General features: G+C 41.8%; 1 protein-coding gene across 3 annotated transcripts; it reads right to left on the bottom strand.

Annotated features, from left to right (window-relative positions):
- On the bottom strand, positions 1 to 13,927 carry LOC309382631 (deoxyribonuclease-1-like 1). Of its 3 annotated transcripts, none has more exons than XM_081934343.1 (9): positions 13,802 to 13,927; positions 11,933 to 12,092; positions 9,937 to 10,025; positions 8,796 to 8,882; positions 7,449 to 7,561; positions 6,009 to 6,121; positions 4,293 to 4,450; positions 3,959 to 4,055; positions 1 to 2,671 (listed from the first exon to the last, which is right to left on the bottom strand). In XM_081934343.1, exons 2-9 carry the CDS (start codon positions 12,074 to 12,076, stop codon positions 2,537 to 2,539), a joined length of 936 nt encoding a protein of 311 aa, XP_081790469.1. In that variant the 5' UTR covers positions 12,077 to 12,092; positions 13,802 to 13,927; the 3' UTR covers positions 1 to 2,536. The 3 variants fall into 3 exon arrangements, with proteins under 3 accessions (XP_081790469.1, XP_081790468.1, XP_081790470.1); XM_081934342.1 differs by having other exon boundaries at positions 13,721 to 13,858; XM_081934344.1 differs by having other exon boundaries at positions 13,798 to 13,858.
- Positions 13,928 to 17,563: the final 3,636 nt, after the last annotated feature.

Genomic DNA, 17,563 nt, shown 5'->3' with positions numbered 1-17,563 from the left:
AAATGCAGTTAATTTAACCTGTCCATTGAAGACAGAAGAAAGTGCATTGAGCAGAAATGATAGAAACCTAAATACGGTTTAAATTTGGATTTTCTCCCAAAGAAGCCCTCTGTAGCTGAAGGGAAAATGCTTTTGTTTTAAATCGGAACATATCTATCAAAGGAACTTTCAATACGGGAATACCCAGTTTTACAAATAAAACAATTATGTACATTTTTTCTGAAACTGTAAGAATTCAGAATAAAGTCCACAGAACTGATATTTTCTTTACAAAAATAAGAAGGAAAATAACAATATTCTTTTACCTTGAACGTTAGTTGTTTATCCAATGAAAGCATTTTATACCCACGGCCATAAGAACCCCACTGGCATTCCGTAGTGAAACAGTTATTAGATTGCAAGTCAGTCAACTATTTACATTTGCATAGATCACTTGTTTAGGCAAAAGTTTAGATCAGGAGACATCTTAATTTCCCCCAGCAGCTGACAGCTTTTTATTTGCACATTTCAGAAGAGGTAGGGATTCAACTTGATATCCACTGAAGTTATCCACTGCAACAGAAACACATGCTCGTTCTTTTTGGATGAAAGACGGGAACTGAATACACTGACTGGAAATTCAACTGTGGTGTAAGGCTCACATTCTCTCCTTATGACTGATTTGCACATAAATGCTGCACATCTAGAATTTGTAAAATGATCACTGTGGACATGATGGCACTAGAAGCATAAAGATCTAGTTCTCCACTGAAGAGATATTCAGAAGTGAGCTTTTCTCAGCTTCAACTCCCCATCTTCAAAGTAGCTGAATAAAGCCTTCATGAATAATTGTTTCAAGGAATACAAAGATATTACATGTAAGATGCTTTACATTTTCTAGAATGTGATCTAAATACTAATTATTGTCATTTTTTTCCTCTTGTAACTGAATTCTTCAGGCCAAATGAGGCTCCTTAATAAAAAGAGGGAGGGAAACGAACTGGCTTTCCATTACTTGCTTGATTAAAAAATGACTAGTTCTTGCTTTTCTTCTTTTGTCTTCATAGGTTTTTGATTAGCATTATTTCATTGTTCCAGAAAGCTTGGTACAGTCTTATACTTAAACTGCAAATCTCATATCTATGGTATTTAGCTTAATTTTTGAGCTAGTGCTCTTAATGTCTTTTCATCCTATTTCGTTTTCACGTCACATGATGAAGAGTTATGGGCAATTTCAAACATTACACGTGCCTTTGTGTCGTTTGGGTTAGTCTGATTAAGATACCAGATAGACGTCCTGTGTTTGAGATTGTCCATTTGAGGGAGAAATTCACAATATTGGTAGAATGCAAGATATGTCATCCCCATGTTTATCGCTTGCAAAACATTACAGCAAAATTGTTTGCCAGCATGATCGTTTCTCCAGATTTGATCTTCCATCAGAATATCTAAAAATATGGGTGGAGGCAGCAGTGCAATAGAGGAGCTGGTTTTCATTGCATCTTGTATTTCTCCAAAGTCCCATTAAAATATATTTTCATAGCAGCCTCAGAACTGGCATGAAACATTTTCTTTCCATTAATTTAGGTGGAAAGATTTTTTAATCCATATATTAATGGATAGTTTTAGTCCATTTTCTGTATAACAGAACATAGGGAAAATATAGGACAAAAGAGCAGCCAATGATAATGTACAAGCTACAATATACATATGGTAACTTTGAGGAAGGTCCTGCTGTCACCTTTTTAAACTTAGATCATGAGTTTGGCCCAGGGAAGACCTCTTTGTAACCTGGAACCCAGGGTGAGTTTCTGACAGAAGGCAAGAGTGAGACAGAAGCTATCTACTATTCAGGATCCCTGAGGTAGTTGAGCCAAAGTACAACCAGGAAGCAGAATCAAGAAGTCAATCTGTAAGGATATTTGAGAATATGAGTAGATGTCCAAACTCAAGGAGGCTTTGCCTGAGCATGGCTCAACTGGATGAGAAAAACTTATACATTTTTACTGCCTGAAGGGTCCTTTTGCGAATCTTGATGAGAAGGATCAATCCAAAAGTAGGTACTTTGGGGAGAACCTACTTTTGCAGGATCCAATCTGGGTTGGTTACTGAGACCAGAGGTTTAGTCTTCCAAGCTTTCAGACTTGGGTTGGAGCCCATCCTCAGGGAATGTCTCTCTAGTAGAGTATGCACTTTCAGCTGTTCTCTGTGTGGTATTTATATGGTGCCCAGTTGAAAGTAGCTTTTTAGCTGTTGACTGGGATGTTGATGGCTGGCTATTAACTCATTGGCTGTTGTTTCCTTCAGCTGTCAAGCCCTCGCCTCCTAAGTACTTGATAAGCTGGTGGCAAATCAGCACTCCTGTTGACTGAGGAGGGATCCATTTCCCAGGCTTTCCCAGAACTTACTGTCAGAACATCAGAGATTCACCACAGATGGAAGCTGAATCTAGAGTCAACATAATTGATTCAAGTGCTGTTGTGAGAGTAATAAGTACCCTTTTGGTAACCCTCCATCGGTATTGTTCTAGGACTAGCATAACAGCCATCTTCTTCCTTCATATGCCATATCTTGAGTCTGATATCACAACTATGGTCAGCAGCACAAGTCCAGCTAAACTAGCTGGCTGGAGCTTCTTACAGGATGAGACAAGTTCCACCTCTACAGGATAATGATCACTGATCTCTAAGGCCTGGAAAGTGAAGAGAGAGAGAAAAGGATCAGAAGTGGAAATGTTTCTATTTTCTGCTCTGAACCCAAGGGAAGAAATGCCTTCACCACCAATTCATCACTTTAGCTCAATTTTTCCCACCCCAGTGCTTTTCAGAGATGTGGGATTATAGCTTCCATCATCCCAGATCAACCTAATCATTAAGAAAGGTCTTGCATGAAGAAGACGAAATAAGAGACGAAGCAGATAATCTCTCAGATTTAGTTATAGGGGTCATATAGCATATCCTGACATTTTATAGAAATGTTGTTCAGGGATTGACTTTCCAGTCCCCTATGACTTTAACATCCCTCTTTAAAAATCTTTCTCCTATCATAGTACAGAGAACTAGTGCCTGGATTATAAAATTTTTGGATCAAACCTGAGATTGGTTCCCACAACGCAAAAAGGTCACATGGTGATCTTTACCTTTATTTTGTGGATAAAAGGTTTGCACCACAGCCAAAATCTAATTGGCCACACTGTGACTTAATGTGTTGCCATTATGCTCTTTTCTCCACTAAACTGATCTCTTAAAGCAGCGGTTCTCAACCTGTGGGTCAGGACCCCTTGGGGGTCGAACGACCCTTTCACAGGGGTCGCCTAAGACTATCGGAAAACACATATTTTCAGTGGTCTTAGGAACCGAGACACCAATTTTATGGTTGGGGGTCACCACAACATGAGATACTGTATTAAAGGGTCGCGGCATTAGGAAGGTTGAGACCCACTGTCTTAAAGCATCATACATTGTTTCTGATCTCTATTCAAAGCACAGTTTCTTATGAAGAAACCCCTAAGTAGTTTCAGACCACAGTATTTGAAAAAAAAATACTACATGTTAGGTATGACTTTCCTGCCTCTTGTGTTGAGGATTGGCTATCCAGATTCATTATGAGTCCAGCAGCATACATCATACATTTAATAAATGATGATAATGAGGATGAGGATAATGTATCTCACATACTTAAACATATATTTGATATACAAAAAAAATCTTCCTTTTTTGAAAAATCTCACTGAGCTATCAATATAATTAAATTTTCTATGCTTTGAGGCTGCACCATATTATCCTGCTCATTCATTTATTGCCTTTATGTAATCTTACTAACATGGATTACCCTTATTATGTTTTCTGCACTTCCTTGGCTTTATGGAAGGTTGCTTTTCAAGCCCTTCATAGAGACAAAACTGACTAGACATAGAAACAGCTTTTTCTTCTGAATGTAGTTGCATCATTTCTGCCTCCCTTCCAAAAGTGACTGGTACCTCTTCCTCAGAAAGTTCAAATTCCTTGGGGAAATCAAATGGCTGAGCTGATCCAGGCACGACAGCATCCAGGCAGCGTTCACCATGAATCACGATCCTGTTGGGAAGAGGAAATAAATTATTAGCAGGATCGATCTTGCAACAAGTTCACCTGACCCAAGCCTAAGATGCTGGATCCTGCTGGTGATCCAATAAAATAATAACTCTAAAAAGTCAGGATGTTATAAGCTCACTTTTTTATGATAAGGGAACCCTTGGGGATTTGGGCTTTCCTGATGAGCAGCACCCTACCCTTCAGAGCTAAAGTCCTGCGCCCAAGCAGTCTTAATCCCACCTGTCGTAGGCGCAGTGGGTCTTCTCCCGAACAGTGGTGTCAGCTTGGTCTCCTATGAGCCAATGAAAGCCAGGTTCCTGGCGCAGGCGGATGTCTTTCCAACGTTTCTTAGCCACATATCCACAGTCTGCATTGAAATCACCCAAGAAAATCATGTCCTGTGTGGGAAGGAAGAGAAATAACATCTGGTCTTTCAAAAATCAATAAGTTGCTAGTAGAATTAGCGACTTAGCATTATCTCAGCTGCAACTCTTACTGACAGACCTTCACCTAGCAATGGGGTGATGTTTTTACGAGAATAATATGTAGCATTTGATATCAGCAAGTGGCAGCACATGGCTGACCTTGAAAAGATAATCAGGGTGGGGCCTCGTTAGAACATGGATGGAAGATCACCAGGAAATCCCAAGGTTGTAGGCCTTGGTTAAACTGGGAAGTGGAAAAACATCTTCAAAAGACAATAACAAAACATTTCTATATTGAGAACCAGGTTGGAGTGACAGTTAAAGGCTGGACTAGAATCGGAGAAATGGCATGGAAGCCAGCTGGGTGTCTTTGGGCCAATCTATCTCTCTCAGTCCATCCCACCTACAAGATTGTTGTGGTGGGGAAAATAGAAGAAGGGAGCATAATGTATGCCGCCTTGATTTGTACAAATAAATGTGATATATAAATCAAGAAATAGATGCCAAGAAATATATTGTTCAACTAAAACTTCATTTCATTCTTGAGTGTTCAAGATCCTTCACCTATGTTACCTTGTAATCCTTTTCAAGGACCATCAGTACACATTGCAGAAGGATAACAGAAGCTGCATTATGAGTTTGCCTCAAAGATGAGATGCATGCATGAATAAGGAAATGCTGTTTTAACCTGTTACTCATTAGATGAGCAATTTATTTTTGCTCTTCTTTTTGTTTACTTGTACTAACTTTTCTTGAATGGTAGTGTATGACTTCCATAGGTAAGTGGGGGAAACGTTGAAGCAGGCACAGAATTGGTAAAATTATTTCTAGTCACTGTTTTCAAACTTAAGATAAATGGCAAACTCTAACTAGTCACATAAGCTGACATGAAGTGGTAGCAATATTAATGTGGCATTCCTTGGAATTGCCCAGCATACTTAAATTCAGCTGATATGTTGCTGGTAGGATAGTAACTGGCTTTACATGTATCACAACTTTAATTCTACTTTCAGTCTACCTTTACTGATGTTAAGGATTTTCTTCTGAGATTGAACAAACGCGGTTTGGAAATATGGTCTTATTTTCAAGACCATATTTTCCAGGAAATGCTTTCTCTTATTTTTGAATCAGCACCATTTCCTAGGCAGGGGAAACGGGATGGGAGGAGAGGGGCAGCCAGACACTAGCACATCATACCATTGTAGTAAAGGCCTTGCCTTTTCCTTTGTGATTGTGGTGTTGTGTGCATGCCTCAAAGGAATGGAGATTGTGCTGTGATGGAATGCTGCTGCTTTCCTTGTGATGAAAGCAGCAGGGTCCCATGGATGCTGATGGTCTGAATGGATATCACAAGTCTTCTTTTATGGGAATACAGTTTCCATATATACAAACTCATATGAATGTTGCAAATGCAGCTGGAGATGCCAACCTGCAATGGAAAAGGAGTGGGGGGAGAGGGGGGCATGTAAATGCTCCTATGTTTGGGACCCTTGTATAAGTTCTCTGCCTCTTGCATCCATCACTGACATACCTCTGTGGCCCAGCGTTCCTGAACATTCAGGAAAACATCATAGAGAGCATCGATTTCAGCTTCTGCCTTGGATGGCATCGTGTGCTGTGGGATCAGCACCAGCTCTGGAAGCTCTTGGGAGAAGTGCAAATAGAAAAAGACAACTGTAAGGACTAGCCACTCAGTTTGGAAACCAAAATCAACACATTATTGTTATGAACCACTGAGGTACCTGGGTAGTCAGTATAGGACAAAATACAAAATAAAGAAGCACATTCAACCACAAAAGCGAGAACAAGCTAAACTTTGGAACCCCTGTTTGCTCTCCCCTGATTATTCTGATCAGATTTGAAACAAACCTTTGAATGCAGGTATCATGGAAAACATTGAAACTCTTCTTTAAAACAAAAACAACTCTGGCCAGAGGTGATAGAGAGTGAAGAGTCCCCATGCACTGCTCTACATGGCCCTTCTTGGGGAAGGAAAGAAAGATGAGGCAGCAGGAAGAGCCAACTCACCTTCTAGCATGCTAGATCTCCTACTGGAATTATATTGTATTAAAAAAGGAAAAAAGACATTGCAATTTGTGTATAAAAGGAAAAACAATTGTCCTGCTGACTGGTGGCATAGGTGCCAGCAGAGGTTCTTGTTGAGCCATGGTGGCGCAGTGGTTAGAGTGCACTACTGCAGGCTACTTCTGCTGACTGCTGGCTGACTGCAATTTGGCAGTTCAAATCTCACCAGGCTCAAGGTTGACTCAGCCTTCCAAGGTAGGTAAAATGAGGAGCCAGATTGTTGGGGGCAACGGGCTGTAAACCACTTAGAGAGGGCTGTAGAGCACTGAAGAGTGGTACATTGTTCTGTCTCCATTGTTGTTATCATGTGGTGTGTTTTGCCTAGGGGACTTAAAGGTGAGGGAAATATCAGTATTTTCCAAGGATGATCAGTTTTCCTTCTCCAAAATAAATATGATAATTATGTTGTGCTTTGTGAAATTGTGTATACAAACTAACAATGCAGACTTAAATCCAATTGTTATCTTGTACCCAGTACACCTGTAGGCTAAATATCTTGTTTGTCATCTGAAATTCATATTCTATTAAATTGATGTTTTGTTATTTGTGGGAGGGGGAGGGTGGATATCTCATTAGGCACTTGAGGTCCCGATTTACTCAACCACTATCTTGTATGTTGCTTGTAGAGCAGTCATTTCTCTACCATTTTATGAGAACCCCTGCTATTGACTCGTTTTCTAAATTTGTCCCTGGATCCAACTAGATTGGACAATAGAGATTTATGGGCCAGAACATCTTGGTGGTTATAATTATCTAGAACAGCAGGAGTCTTTGAAATGAGGCTTAAGAAAAAAAATGCCAAAAACTTCACTCTGGATCATTTCCCTCCAGAGATCTGGATTATTCTTGTCGAAAATGAAACCTCATTTGCAATATAGGATTTCACCTTTGTTTGCCATGCTGAAACGGGCGATAAAGGGTTCACGAGCAAAGACATCAGGTCGGTCTGGATGCACGTCTTCATATGTATAGTGATCCAGTATCCGAGTCTTCTGGTTCCTACAGGAAGTGGAAAACACAGGAAAAGAGGCTTGGTCCCAGGAAAGAGATGAAAATAAGTGTTAAAGATCCAACAATAGATTTCTCTCCAAGCTGGATTTCTCTTCCTAGCTCCAAAAGAATTTTCCTTGGTTGGAAGGATTCGGTTTCTCTTTGCTGTACCTTTTGTGTTCCCACTGATTTTTCTGGCTTTCCATTCCTCCACCTACCTTGGATGGACCACTGCATGTTTACAAGTAAAGAAGGAATTAAGATTGTATTGATTCTGTAAGCTCTGCTGATTTGGTCACTTTTCTTTTTTTTCACCCATATTATAAATCTTATAAGAAGCGATCTTTTATGGGTATATTGTGTGCTCTGCTTAATGGATTATATATTATGAAGGGGGAATTGATGGGGTTATAACTTGGTGACAAGTCCTAGCACATTGTTTTGCTTTTGTCCTTTATCCTTCTACCAATAAAAGCAAATTAATTGAAGACAAGGATTGGTCACATGGGGTCTATAAGCAACCCTGTGCTGCAAGATCTCCCTCGTGGGCTTATGCTAGGCCCATAAATCCAAATTATTTTCACCTCCTGCAACTTACATTGTGAGACCTGGCTAGATGTGCAGTTTGTGGAATCTTACAGCTTCTTAATCTTGGGTTCCTCCACCTTTAAGGGCCTGGGTGAATCTTAATGTGTCTCTAAAGGATGATAGTTGGGAAATAGCAGATGTATGACTTGGAAAGTATTTATTAATGTTTGGAAGCGAATCATGGTGGTGGATGGATTTGTATACAAATCCATGTCTGCAGGTGACAAAGGATACAATGAAATGTGGATGGATGGATGGATGGAGGTAGGTAGGTAGGTAGGTAGGTAGAGTAGATAGATGATAGATAGACAGATAGATAGATACAATAATTTGATAGTTGGATGAGACATGGATAGAGAATAGATTGCAAATATGTATGTTGAGGTGGAGTATACATGTTGTATAACAACAAATAAAATAAATGGATTCAGAATGCTTTTATGTGAGCGTATACCTGTGTGTGTTGGCCAAGTTCATCTCAAAGGCCTGATCTGGTTCCAACAAGAAATAACCCAAGTTTAGGAATTCAGAATTAGAATTGATCTGACATAGATGTTATAAAAATATGGTGACATCATTATTATCCTTATGTTCAGTAACATATGTAGATGCAATCATAAATATTGCTACAGGTAGTTGGACTAAGTGAATATACCTGTATATGTATACATATCGTTCTTGATAATTTCCACGTCCCAGCAAAGGGCTGGTGAGGTGACTGTAGCTATGTAGGTCATCAAACCTGGGAAAAGAAAACGCCATAGGATTTAAGCATGCTATATTTGCTGAACAAAGTGTACATGGCAATGGAAAGATGGGGACATTTTTACCCTTAGATAATCTCTTGATCTCGCCAAACTAAAGCAACTATTTGAATCTATCTATAATGATATTGTTGAAATTGCTAGGGAGGAGCTGTTTTAACATTAACTGGGTAATGAAAAGGAGGACTAGGGGAGACATGATAGCAGTGTTCCAATATCTCAGGGGCTGCCACAAAGAAGAGAGAGTCAAACTATTTTCCAAGGCACCTGAGGGTAGAACAAGAAGCAATGGGTGGAAACTAATCAAGGAGAGGAGCGACTTAGAACTAAGGAGAAATTTCCTAATAGTTAGAATAATTAATTAGTGGAATGGCTTGCCTCCAGAAGTTGTGAGTGCTCCAACTCTGGAGTTTTTAAAGAAGAAATTGGGCAACCATTTGTCTGAACTGTAGGGTTTCCTTCTTGAGCAGGGGGACCCTTCCAACCAGAGGTGGTATTCAGCCAGTTCTGACAGGTTCTGGAGAACCGGTAGCGGAATTTTTGAGTAGAGAACGGGCAACTAGGTTGGCCCCACCCCTGTTGCCTCCCAGCTGATCTTCTTTTGTTGCCCTGAACAGGAGAACAGAGCAGGAAAGCAGGTTAGTGGGGTGGGGAGGGAATGGGGATTTTGCAGTATCCTTCCCCTGCCACGCCCACCAAGCCACACCCACAGAACCGGTAGTAAAAAAAATTGAATCCCACCACTGCTTCTAACTCTGTTATTCTGTTAACTTTATTTCTCCTGACTAGATTTTCCGTTCTCCCCCCCCCCCCCCCCCCCTTCCTGGCAATCCAGACTACATTACACTATAAGGAGAAAGGCAATTGCTACTTGTCTTCTTCAAATATCTGGACTACCTTTCCTGCCTAAAGGGGTCCTTTCCGCGTTCCTTTTTCTGATCACTCCAAATTCTTGGCAGCCCCTGACTGCTCATCTATTTATGTCCCTCTGATCTTTTGGGATCATGTTTCTTGTGCAGCCCTCAGACTCACTGTTGCAAGGCATTCATCAAAGCAGGCACTGCCTTTCCTTTTGCATCCATCACTTCTTGTAAGACTGAAATATCACAGCGAGCCAAGATCTGTAGACATAAAAAAAGGATACAATGAAAGAGCAGAGTAATAAAATTAACCCCTTTGGGTCCCTTTGAATTTTCTTTGAAGGAAGCTTGCTGTGACTGAGTCGGCTCAATAGGGCCCAGCTGATCTTACTGCAGCTTGTGCCGAAAGTTGGATTTCAGCAAAAGTAGCGAAGTGAGTTCATGTATCAGGCGAGAAGGATGGAGAGGAACATTGCTGCCAGCTGCTCCCATTGCTTTTCTCTTAGCATAACTCAATTAGAAATAAAACCAACTTAGCAAAATATAATTTGGAGAAGGCATTGTATTATGGGTAGCGATGAATAACAAGGGAATCCAGAGTTTTGCATTGTTGTGTACCCTACTCTTCTTCATTTAAAATGGACTTCTGGAATTGGTACATGAATATCCAGAGCTCTGGGCATCAGGCACATTATGGCGTGATTGCACACATGATGCAAATTATGCACTTATTCATGCCATGAGGCAATTGATGCCAACTACATTAAACACATAATTTGAGGGCTGATGTCATGGCCTCACTGGGATTTCTACAGGATGCATAGGATGAAATAGCTTTTCCCAAGCTCAGTTTCCAGATGCTAGACTAGGCCAGAGCATAATAGAGGGGTTGTGGTTTGACATTTCATGGAAGCTTAGTTGACTTGGCATGTTGGATAAACCAGGCCATCACATTCAACCACAAAGTGACTTATTTGTTTGGGTTTTGCATCATATGAGAATACAGCGATTATATTTGGCTAGCCCAGCTTAAGAGTTTAATGTAACATGTGGACACATCTATCAGGATGTGTTCACATGATATGTATTAAGGCAGAGGTCTTCTCCTATTCTATTTTCTTTTAGGCAACATCTGTACAAACCAGTGGCCTGGCTGAATCATTTCTGAAGTGCTCGTTTTCACTTTACAGGTAGGAGTATGAATGGTCACCACTATGTTTCCATTTCAAAACAAATTCCCTGCCCATATAAAATAATGATATTGTGAACTTTAGCAAGATTGCAAATCTGTGTCAAGCCTCTACTGCTTTAGATTGTAATTCTCCTTCATAATCATTAATACACATATATATCATAAAAATCTTCATGTGAAATACCGTAGTAAATGCTGAAGGTGCACGGAACACTGTTACCTTCCCACCAAAGGTGGTCCCTATTTTTTTCTACTTGCATTTTTACATGCTTTTAAACTGTTAGGTTGGCGGAAGCTGGGACAAGTAATGGGAGTTCATTCCGTTATGAGGTGCTAGAGATTCAAACCGCCAAACTGCTGACCTTTCTGATCGACAAACTTAGCGTCTTAGCCACCCCATCCCTTACCTTCCTATAGCTCAGGGGTGTCCAAACTTGGGAACTTTAAGACTTGTGGACTTCAACTCCCAGAATTCCCCAGCCAGCATAAAGTCCACAAATCTTAAAGTTCCCAAGTTTGGACACCCCTGCTATAGCTGGTCTATGATAACATTTCTAAGTCTACCTCTTTTACCCATTTTAATTTTAAAAAGTATATATGCTTGTAAACAGTATTCAAATATACAACCCTTCTTGTATAACATAATTAATTCTCGTGTGAAGATGAAAGAAAATAATTCCAAGACTTTTAATTTTGCAGCCTTTACCATTTTATGCTTATTAAACCAGTTTTCACTTGCTTTATATTTGGAGAGTTGACTTGCTTCTGATAGACATAAGAAGTCAGTCCCATTGTAGTGATCTCAAGTGCTGAATGAATATTTCAGACTTTGCCCATACCTTCATAAGGGCTAGAAATTTAATTTATTTTTTTTAAAGCAAAAGAAATTAGTTTTCCATAATTTTTTCTTATCAAGGGCCACAAAGAGAAAGGGGAAGGAAATAGCTGGGGACTCAGGTGCTACTTTGCCACCTACCTTGACAAGTATGTCCACAACTCTAGGTTTGTTCACCTTTCCTTGAGCAAAGCGTTGAGCGTTGAAGGCACATATCCGGAAGGCAGCTGCTCCTGAGCATAGCAGCAGGAGCAGCACAGCAGGCAGAGAGCGTGGCATTTCCATCCTTAGGGATCCAGCTCTATGTTAAAGAATGAAAGAGAGAAAAAGGAAAGAAAGCAGACTGCTTGAGAAAGTGGAAGGGACAAGGGGAAGGGGAGGAGAATTATCTTTCCCAACAAACCTAGGCTAAAAATGGAAAGGAGGGCAACAAAGCAGACACCAATCCAGACAATGGGAGTATGTCGATGCTTCCTGGGCCAATATAGCCTTTGGTCTTGGCCTGGATAAAAGTGACAGCCAGGATGGTGTAGTGGCTAAAGCGTGATGGTGAATCTTTGGCACGAGTGCCAGAGGTGACATACAGAGCCCTCTCTCTGGGCACACGTGCCATCGCCAGCTCCTCTTCTGGTTTCCAGAGCACACATGTGCAAGCCAGCTGGTCTTCACGGGTGCCAGAAAACGGTCTGAAAATGGCACCAAAATGCTCAAAAAACAGGCCATCTTTCTGGGCTGTTTTCAGGCCATTTTCCAGGCATTTTTGAGCCAAAACCAGCCCAAAAAACAGTCTGAAAATGACCCAAAAACAGCCATGCATGTGCTGGCCAGCTGGTCTTCAGGTTTCTCTGGTGCATGCACACACATTCCGGTTTGGACACTTGGTGCTGAAAAGCTTCGCCATCACTGGGTTAAAGGCACTGAAGAAATCTATTACTCCACTGCCATTTGAACTAGGTCCAAATGGCAGTAGAGTAATTTGGGGCCAGTCCCTCTCTCTCAGCCCCTGGAAGAAGGTAAGGGTATAAACCAACCCCTTCTAAAAGCACTGCCAGCAAACTGTGCAGTCTTGTCCATTTAGTCCCCAGGTATTAAGACTGACTCAAAGGCACACATACGCAAAAGTAAGAACCTGAGGATTGTTACCTGGGCCATGGCAGATGTTGTATCCCTTCTATATCATAGCCTTAATCTTGACAGAATGTCCATCCAGTTAATTATAATTGAACTCTGCATATATAATTTGTTTAATCATTAAGCTCTGGAGCTTGTCCTTAGTAACTTGTTTGCACTCTTGCAAATAGCTAATGGCTGAGTGGAGAATTAAGAGTAGCCTTGAGTAAGATGGGTAGCTATACGAATTTGATTAATTATAAATAAAATGAATTCATAAATAATCCAAAGCCCTTCCTTCCAGTTCCATTTCACGGCATTTTTTTAAAAAAAGCAGAATCAGTACCGAAAGCGTATTAGGGAAGGCAACGCTATCCAAAGTTGCCTAACGTATACCGGGCGCGGACCCGCATGTTAATGACTTGATCAAATCTACTGACTACTAGAGCAATCGAAGCAAATCATTTTTGCGTGCCGATTCTAATAAGGTTTACTACGAAGCAAGCCCACTGGAGAACCATAATCCGAACTTGGAAATGGGGCCGGTATTTGGTTTGACAGCAGCATCTCTTGCTGTAGAGTAAAAGGGGAAGTGGCATTGGGCTGTTATTTAACCGGCTTGGGAGGAGATCTGGGACGGATCTTGAGAGATTCCAGAGGGGATCCAGAGGTCGCCGCAACTCGGACACCTGCATTTCAACCCTTAAAGAGCAGGCTTGGTCGCTCGGGCTGAACCTCGTCTGCCGTGACACAGACACCACAAATAGGAGGGGCGCGGGACATTGCTCCAGCTGCGAGTCCTTCCCCAACTTCCTTTACCCGCAAGTTTGGGCGATCGGATCCTGCTTCATGCACCCGGCCCTCGCTCCCTCCCTTTGGATCGCCAAGCGCTTTACTTGCCACATGGAGTTCGGCGAACGCCAGCGCCAAGTCAATCCCACTTCTCGCCGCCGTCCCATCTAGGGCTGCAGCAGACTGGGCGGAGGCTCGACGAAAACTCGACTCTGGGCCCCAACCCAGAGAGGGAGGTGCGCTCGCAGACGGATCTCAGTGGCTTCGCCTCTTTTTGGAGGCCTACACATGCGCCCCCAGTCTCTGTCTAAGTGGCTTTCTCTCGGAAATTCCCCGTTTTCCCTGGCTTGCAACGATACAAGTTGTTAGCAAAAGGGAGAGTCTTGTTTACCAAGGATGTGTCACCGGAATCTACCCAAAGTTACCTTTTCTCTTGTCAGTTTATGTCTCCCCCCCCTTTTCTAGCTTCTCTGAGCTGCTTTCTTAGCACTTTTCAGCGCAAACAGAACAATGGCATTTCCCCAGGACCTTTGGACTGTTTCCTCCTGCACCCTAGTTAGCCTGTGAAGTAGTGTCACCCTTACCGAAAGGTATGCCAGGATCCAAAAGATGAGTCCTAGCAAGATCAGTAATCTCTGGGCCTTGCTGAACTGGTTGCAGAGAGGTCCACCACTTCTCCATCATGAGTCTCAACAAACCATCCATTTGAGGAGAATTGCAATGGGCTCAGCTCCAGCCACCAGGCACCAGTCAACTCTTGGGGGAATGGGGAGATGAGAAGTGGCTAGAGAGATTCCGGATGACGAGGAAGACACTCTTTGACATGGCCAATCAGTTGATCATTATGAGAAAGCCAATCTCTGTGAAGAAGCCATTGCTGTGTGGTGGCTGGCAACCATGGCTTCCTACAGGGAGGTTGCCCAACACCTTTGGTGTTTGGGAGATCAGCAGTGGGCACGGTTGTTCTTGAGGTATGCTTTGTCACAGAACATGTTCTTCTAAAAAGGAATCGTTTGCTTGGGTGAATACCAGAAGCTATGTTTCCAATGCACCCAATGAATGATCAAGGTTGACAAAGTTGGTTGTTTGGCCGGACTGCATGTGTCCTTGAAGCAAAAACTGAACCTAACATATTCCTGCCTGCATAAAGGTGCCAGTGTGGCAACTCTCAGTTGTCCCTTCCGGTTTTTGATATGGTCTTCAGTGTCCTAAAGTTCCTAAAGTTGCATCTCCCAAATGTCTCAGATCATCACTGAGTGCACCTTTGCTGATTCTCCCCTCCCCCCACTACTTCAGCTGGTCTTTCTTTTCTTTCCTAGATCATGGATGACTTTGGACAGATGGGCTTTCCACCCTGTTGGAACAATGGATGATTGCCCCATACCAGTTTGTGCCCCCTCTGTACAAGGGTACGAGTATACAAGCCACAAGGAAGTGTTATTGTTCTTCCTTCAAGGGATCATGGATCCTTCTGGTTGCTTCACAAACATTGAAGCGAGGGGGAATTGTAAGAACCATGAGGACTTCTCCTTTAGTACATCCTCCCTCTGTGAGGCAATGGATTCAGGTGTTCTTGTACCATCTAATCCAACTATTATACTTGGTGGGGTGCTTATCCTCCCACATGTGTTGGCAGATAAAGCTTACTCAATTTTTGCCTGGCTTATGAAACCTTCTGAAGATTATCTGGACTGGAGGAAGCTAAATTTCAAGTGTATTTTCAATCACTGCTGTGTGGTTGTGAGACATGCATTTGCAAGGTTGAAGGCCCACAGGCAGTGCTTTTAACAGCACAGTTGCCAGCTAGAGAGGCAAATGTAGCTTCTGTGTTTAGTGTCTGCTGTTTTGCACCATATTTATGAAATGCAAGGGCATGAACCCAGCTGCAACCTTCTAGCACAGGAATGCCTTGTCATTCCACATAAAAACCAAAGGATGATCAAATGTGACTGGAAGGAAGGCATGTATAGGATGTAATTGCTGATTTCCTGCTTGAGGTTCATTGACACAGCATTTTGGTTTACTGATGCGTGATGATTTTTGATATGCTAATTCTCCTGCTTGTGTGTGATCACCCAGGCAGCTAACAAAATGTCTGTTCCAGTGCATCAACTCTCATTCGTCCATTCCTTTGTGTTAGGACTGAGTTCTTGGAGAAGAGCAGATTTCAGCAGAAGAATCTGGTTCATTTTATTGGACAGTTTCCACATGGACCCAACAACCAAGAGCAGACCAGGCTGAAAACATGCCAAATTGGCAGAACTGCCTTCTTGCACACAGTGTGTGGATGTTGGTGGGGGAGAAGAACTGGTTAGGTATAGTGGGAAATAGAAGACACAGAAAGAAAAATGTCGCTTGTGAGGGAACTGCTCTTCCTTGGCAAAGTGAAAGAAACTCTGGCCCGCTGCAAAAGAGTCATAATGGAAGAGGAGACGGCATGAATGCTAAAATGGAGATGACAAAATAACAAAGCCTACGTCATGATGTCACGAAATAAGGTCTACCCCTTTGCACTTCTATCGCAGCTCATGTTTCTTGACTTCCTCTCTTTTGCCCTTCAAAAGATACCTACTATAGAAGGACTGACTAAAATTAACATCATGTCAGCATGTATTAGAGAGCCACTTTGGCGTAGTGGTTAAGACATCAGGCTAGAAATTGGGAGACCATGAGTTCTAGTCTTGCTTTGATCTTGGGCCAGTCTCTCTCTCTCAGCCCTAGGAAGAATGCAATGGCAAACTGCTTCCAAAATCTTGCCAAGAAAATGGTAGGGAACCAGTCATAGTCAACACTGACTCAAAGGTGTACATACACACAGTACCATGTGCTGATTATTCATGAAGTTAAGCAACATTGTCTTGAAGTGTTTGGAAGTTTGAAGCTAGAACTTTTAACTGAGGCCAGAAAAAGACTAATACTCACTGATAAAACCCAGGTAAAATTAGCATCAATAATCCTGCTAACTATGCATTTTTATGCTTTTATTTTATTTTATGATGCGGTGGCTCAGTGGCTAAAACACTGAGCTTGTCGATCAGAAAGGTCAGCAGTTCGATGGTTCGAATCCCTAGCACCACATAATGGAGTGAGCTCCCATTACTTGTCCCAGCTTCTGCCAACCTAGCAGTTCAAAAGCATGTAAAATGCAAGTAGAAAAAATAAGAACCACCTTTGGTGGGAAGGTAACAGCATTCTGTGCTCCTTTAATGTTTAGTCATGCTGGCCACATAACCACAGAGACGTCTTCGGACAGCGCTGGCTCTTCAGCTTTGAAACGGAGATGAGCACTGCCTCCTAGAGTTGGGAACGACTAGCAAATATGTGCAAGGGGAACCTTTACCTTTTATGCTAATCAAATGCAATTTCCAACTTGCTCCGAATTGAACAGTAGCAGTAATCTTTAAAAGTTGTAACTGAAATCTTACTGACTGAGTAAATCTAACTCACCAGGTCTCCTTGGGCAGAAAAAAGACCTGTGACAAAGTGAAAACAGACATATGCAGATGATATCATTTACAAAGGTAACATAAAAACATGTCTTGTCTTTTGAACTTGAACCCACAACAATATGCTTACCAGTTGACCAGCCTTCCCCAACCTGATAGCCCTCAAAGGTACTAGGTGAGGATTCTGTTGTATAAGTCTGGGAATTCAAACATCACTAAGTCTAAGGAACCAGGAAAAACAGTTTTAGTTGCAATTAGACTTATTCTGCCATCATTATGTATTCTTTTCATACTATGTATGTATGTCATTAAAGCTTAAATCTTCCAGGAAGTCTTTAACTGAGTTCATTGACAGCATTGCTTCAGACTCATTAAACAGGTGGAGAGCTTACACCTTAATATGTGATATTAAATTAATATAGGC

The sequence above is a fragment of the Natrix helvetica genome, assembly GCF_964273705.1.
Source record: "Natrix helvetica genome assembly, chromosome: 1".
Classification (NCBI taxonomy): Eukaryota; Metazoa; Chordata; class Lepidosauria; order Squamata; family Natricidae; genus Natrix; species Natrix helvetica.
This window is presented reverse-complemented; position numbering and strand designations above follow the sequence as displayed.

Coding starts and splice junctions, on each gene's coding strand:
- LOC309382631 (XM_081934342.1), bottom strand. CDS start 13,806: ATGTGGCAAGTAAAGCGCTTGGCGATCCAAAGGGAGGGAGCGAGGGCC. Junction 8,883..9,936: donor TTGATGAATGCCTTGCAACA/GTGAGTCTGAGG, acceptor TTCTTTTCCCAG/GTTTGATGACCTACATAGCT. Junction 4,056..4,292: donor ACCCACTGCGCCTACGACAG/GTGGGATTAAGA, acceptor TCTTCCCAACAG/GATCGTGATTCATGGTGAAC.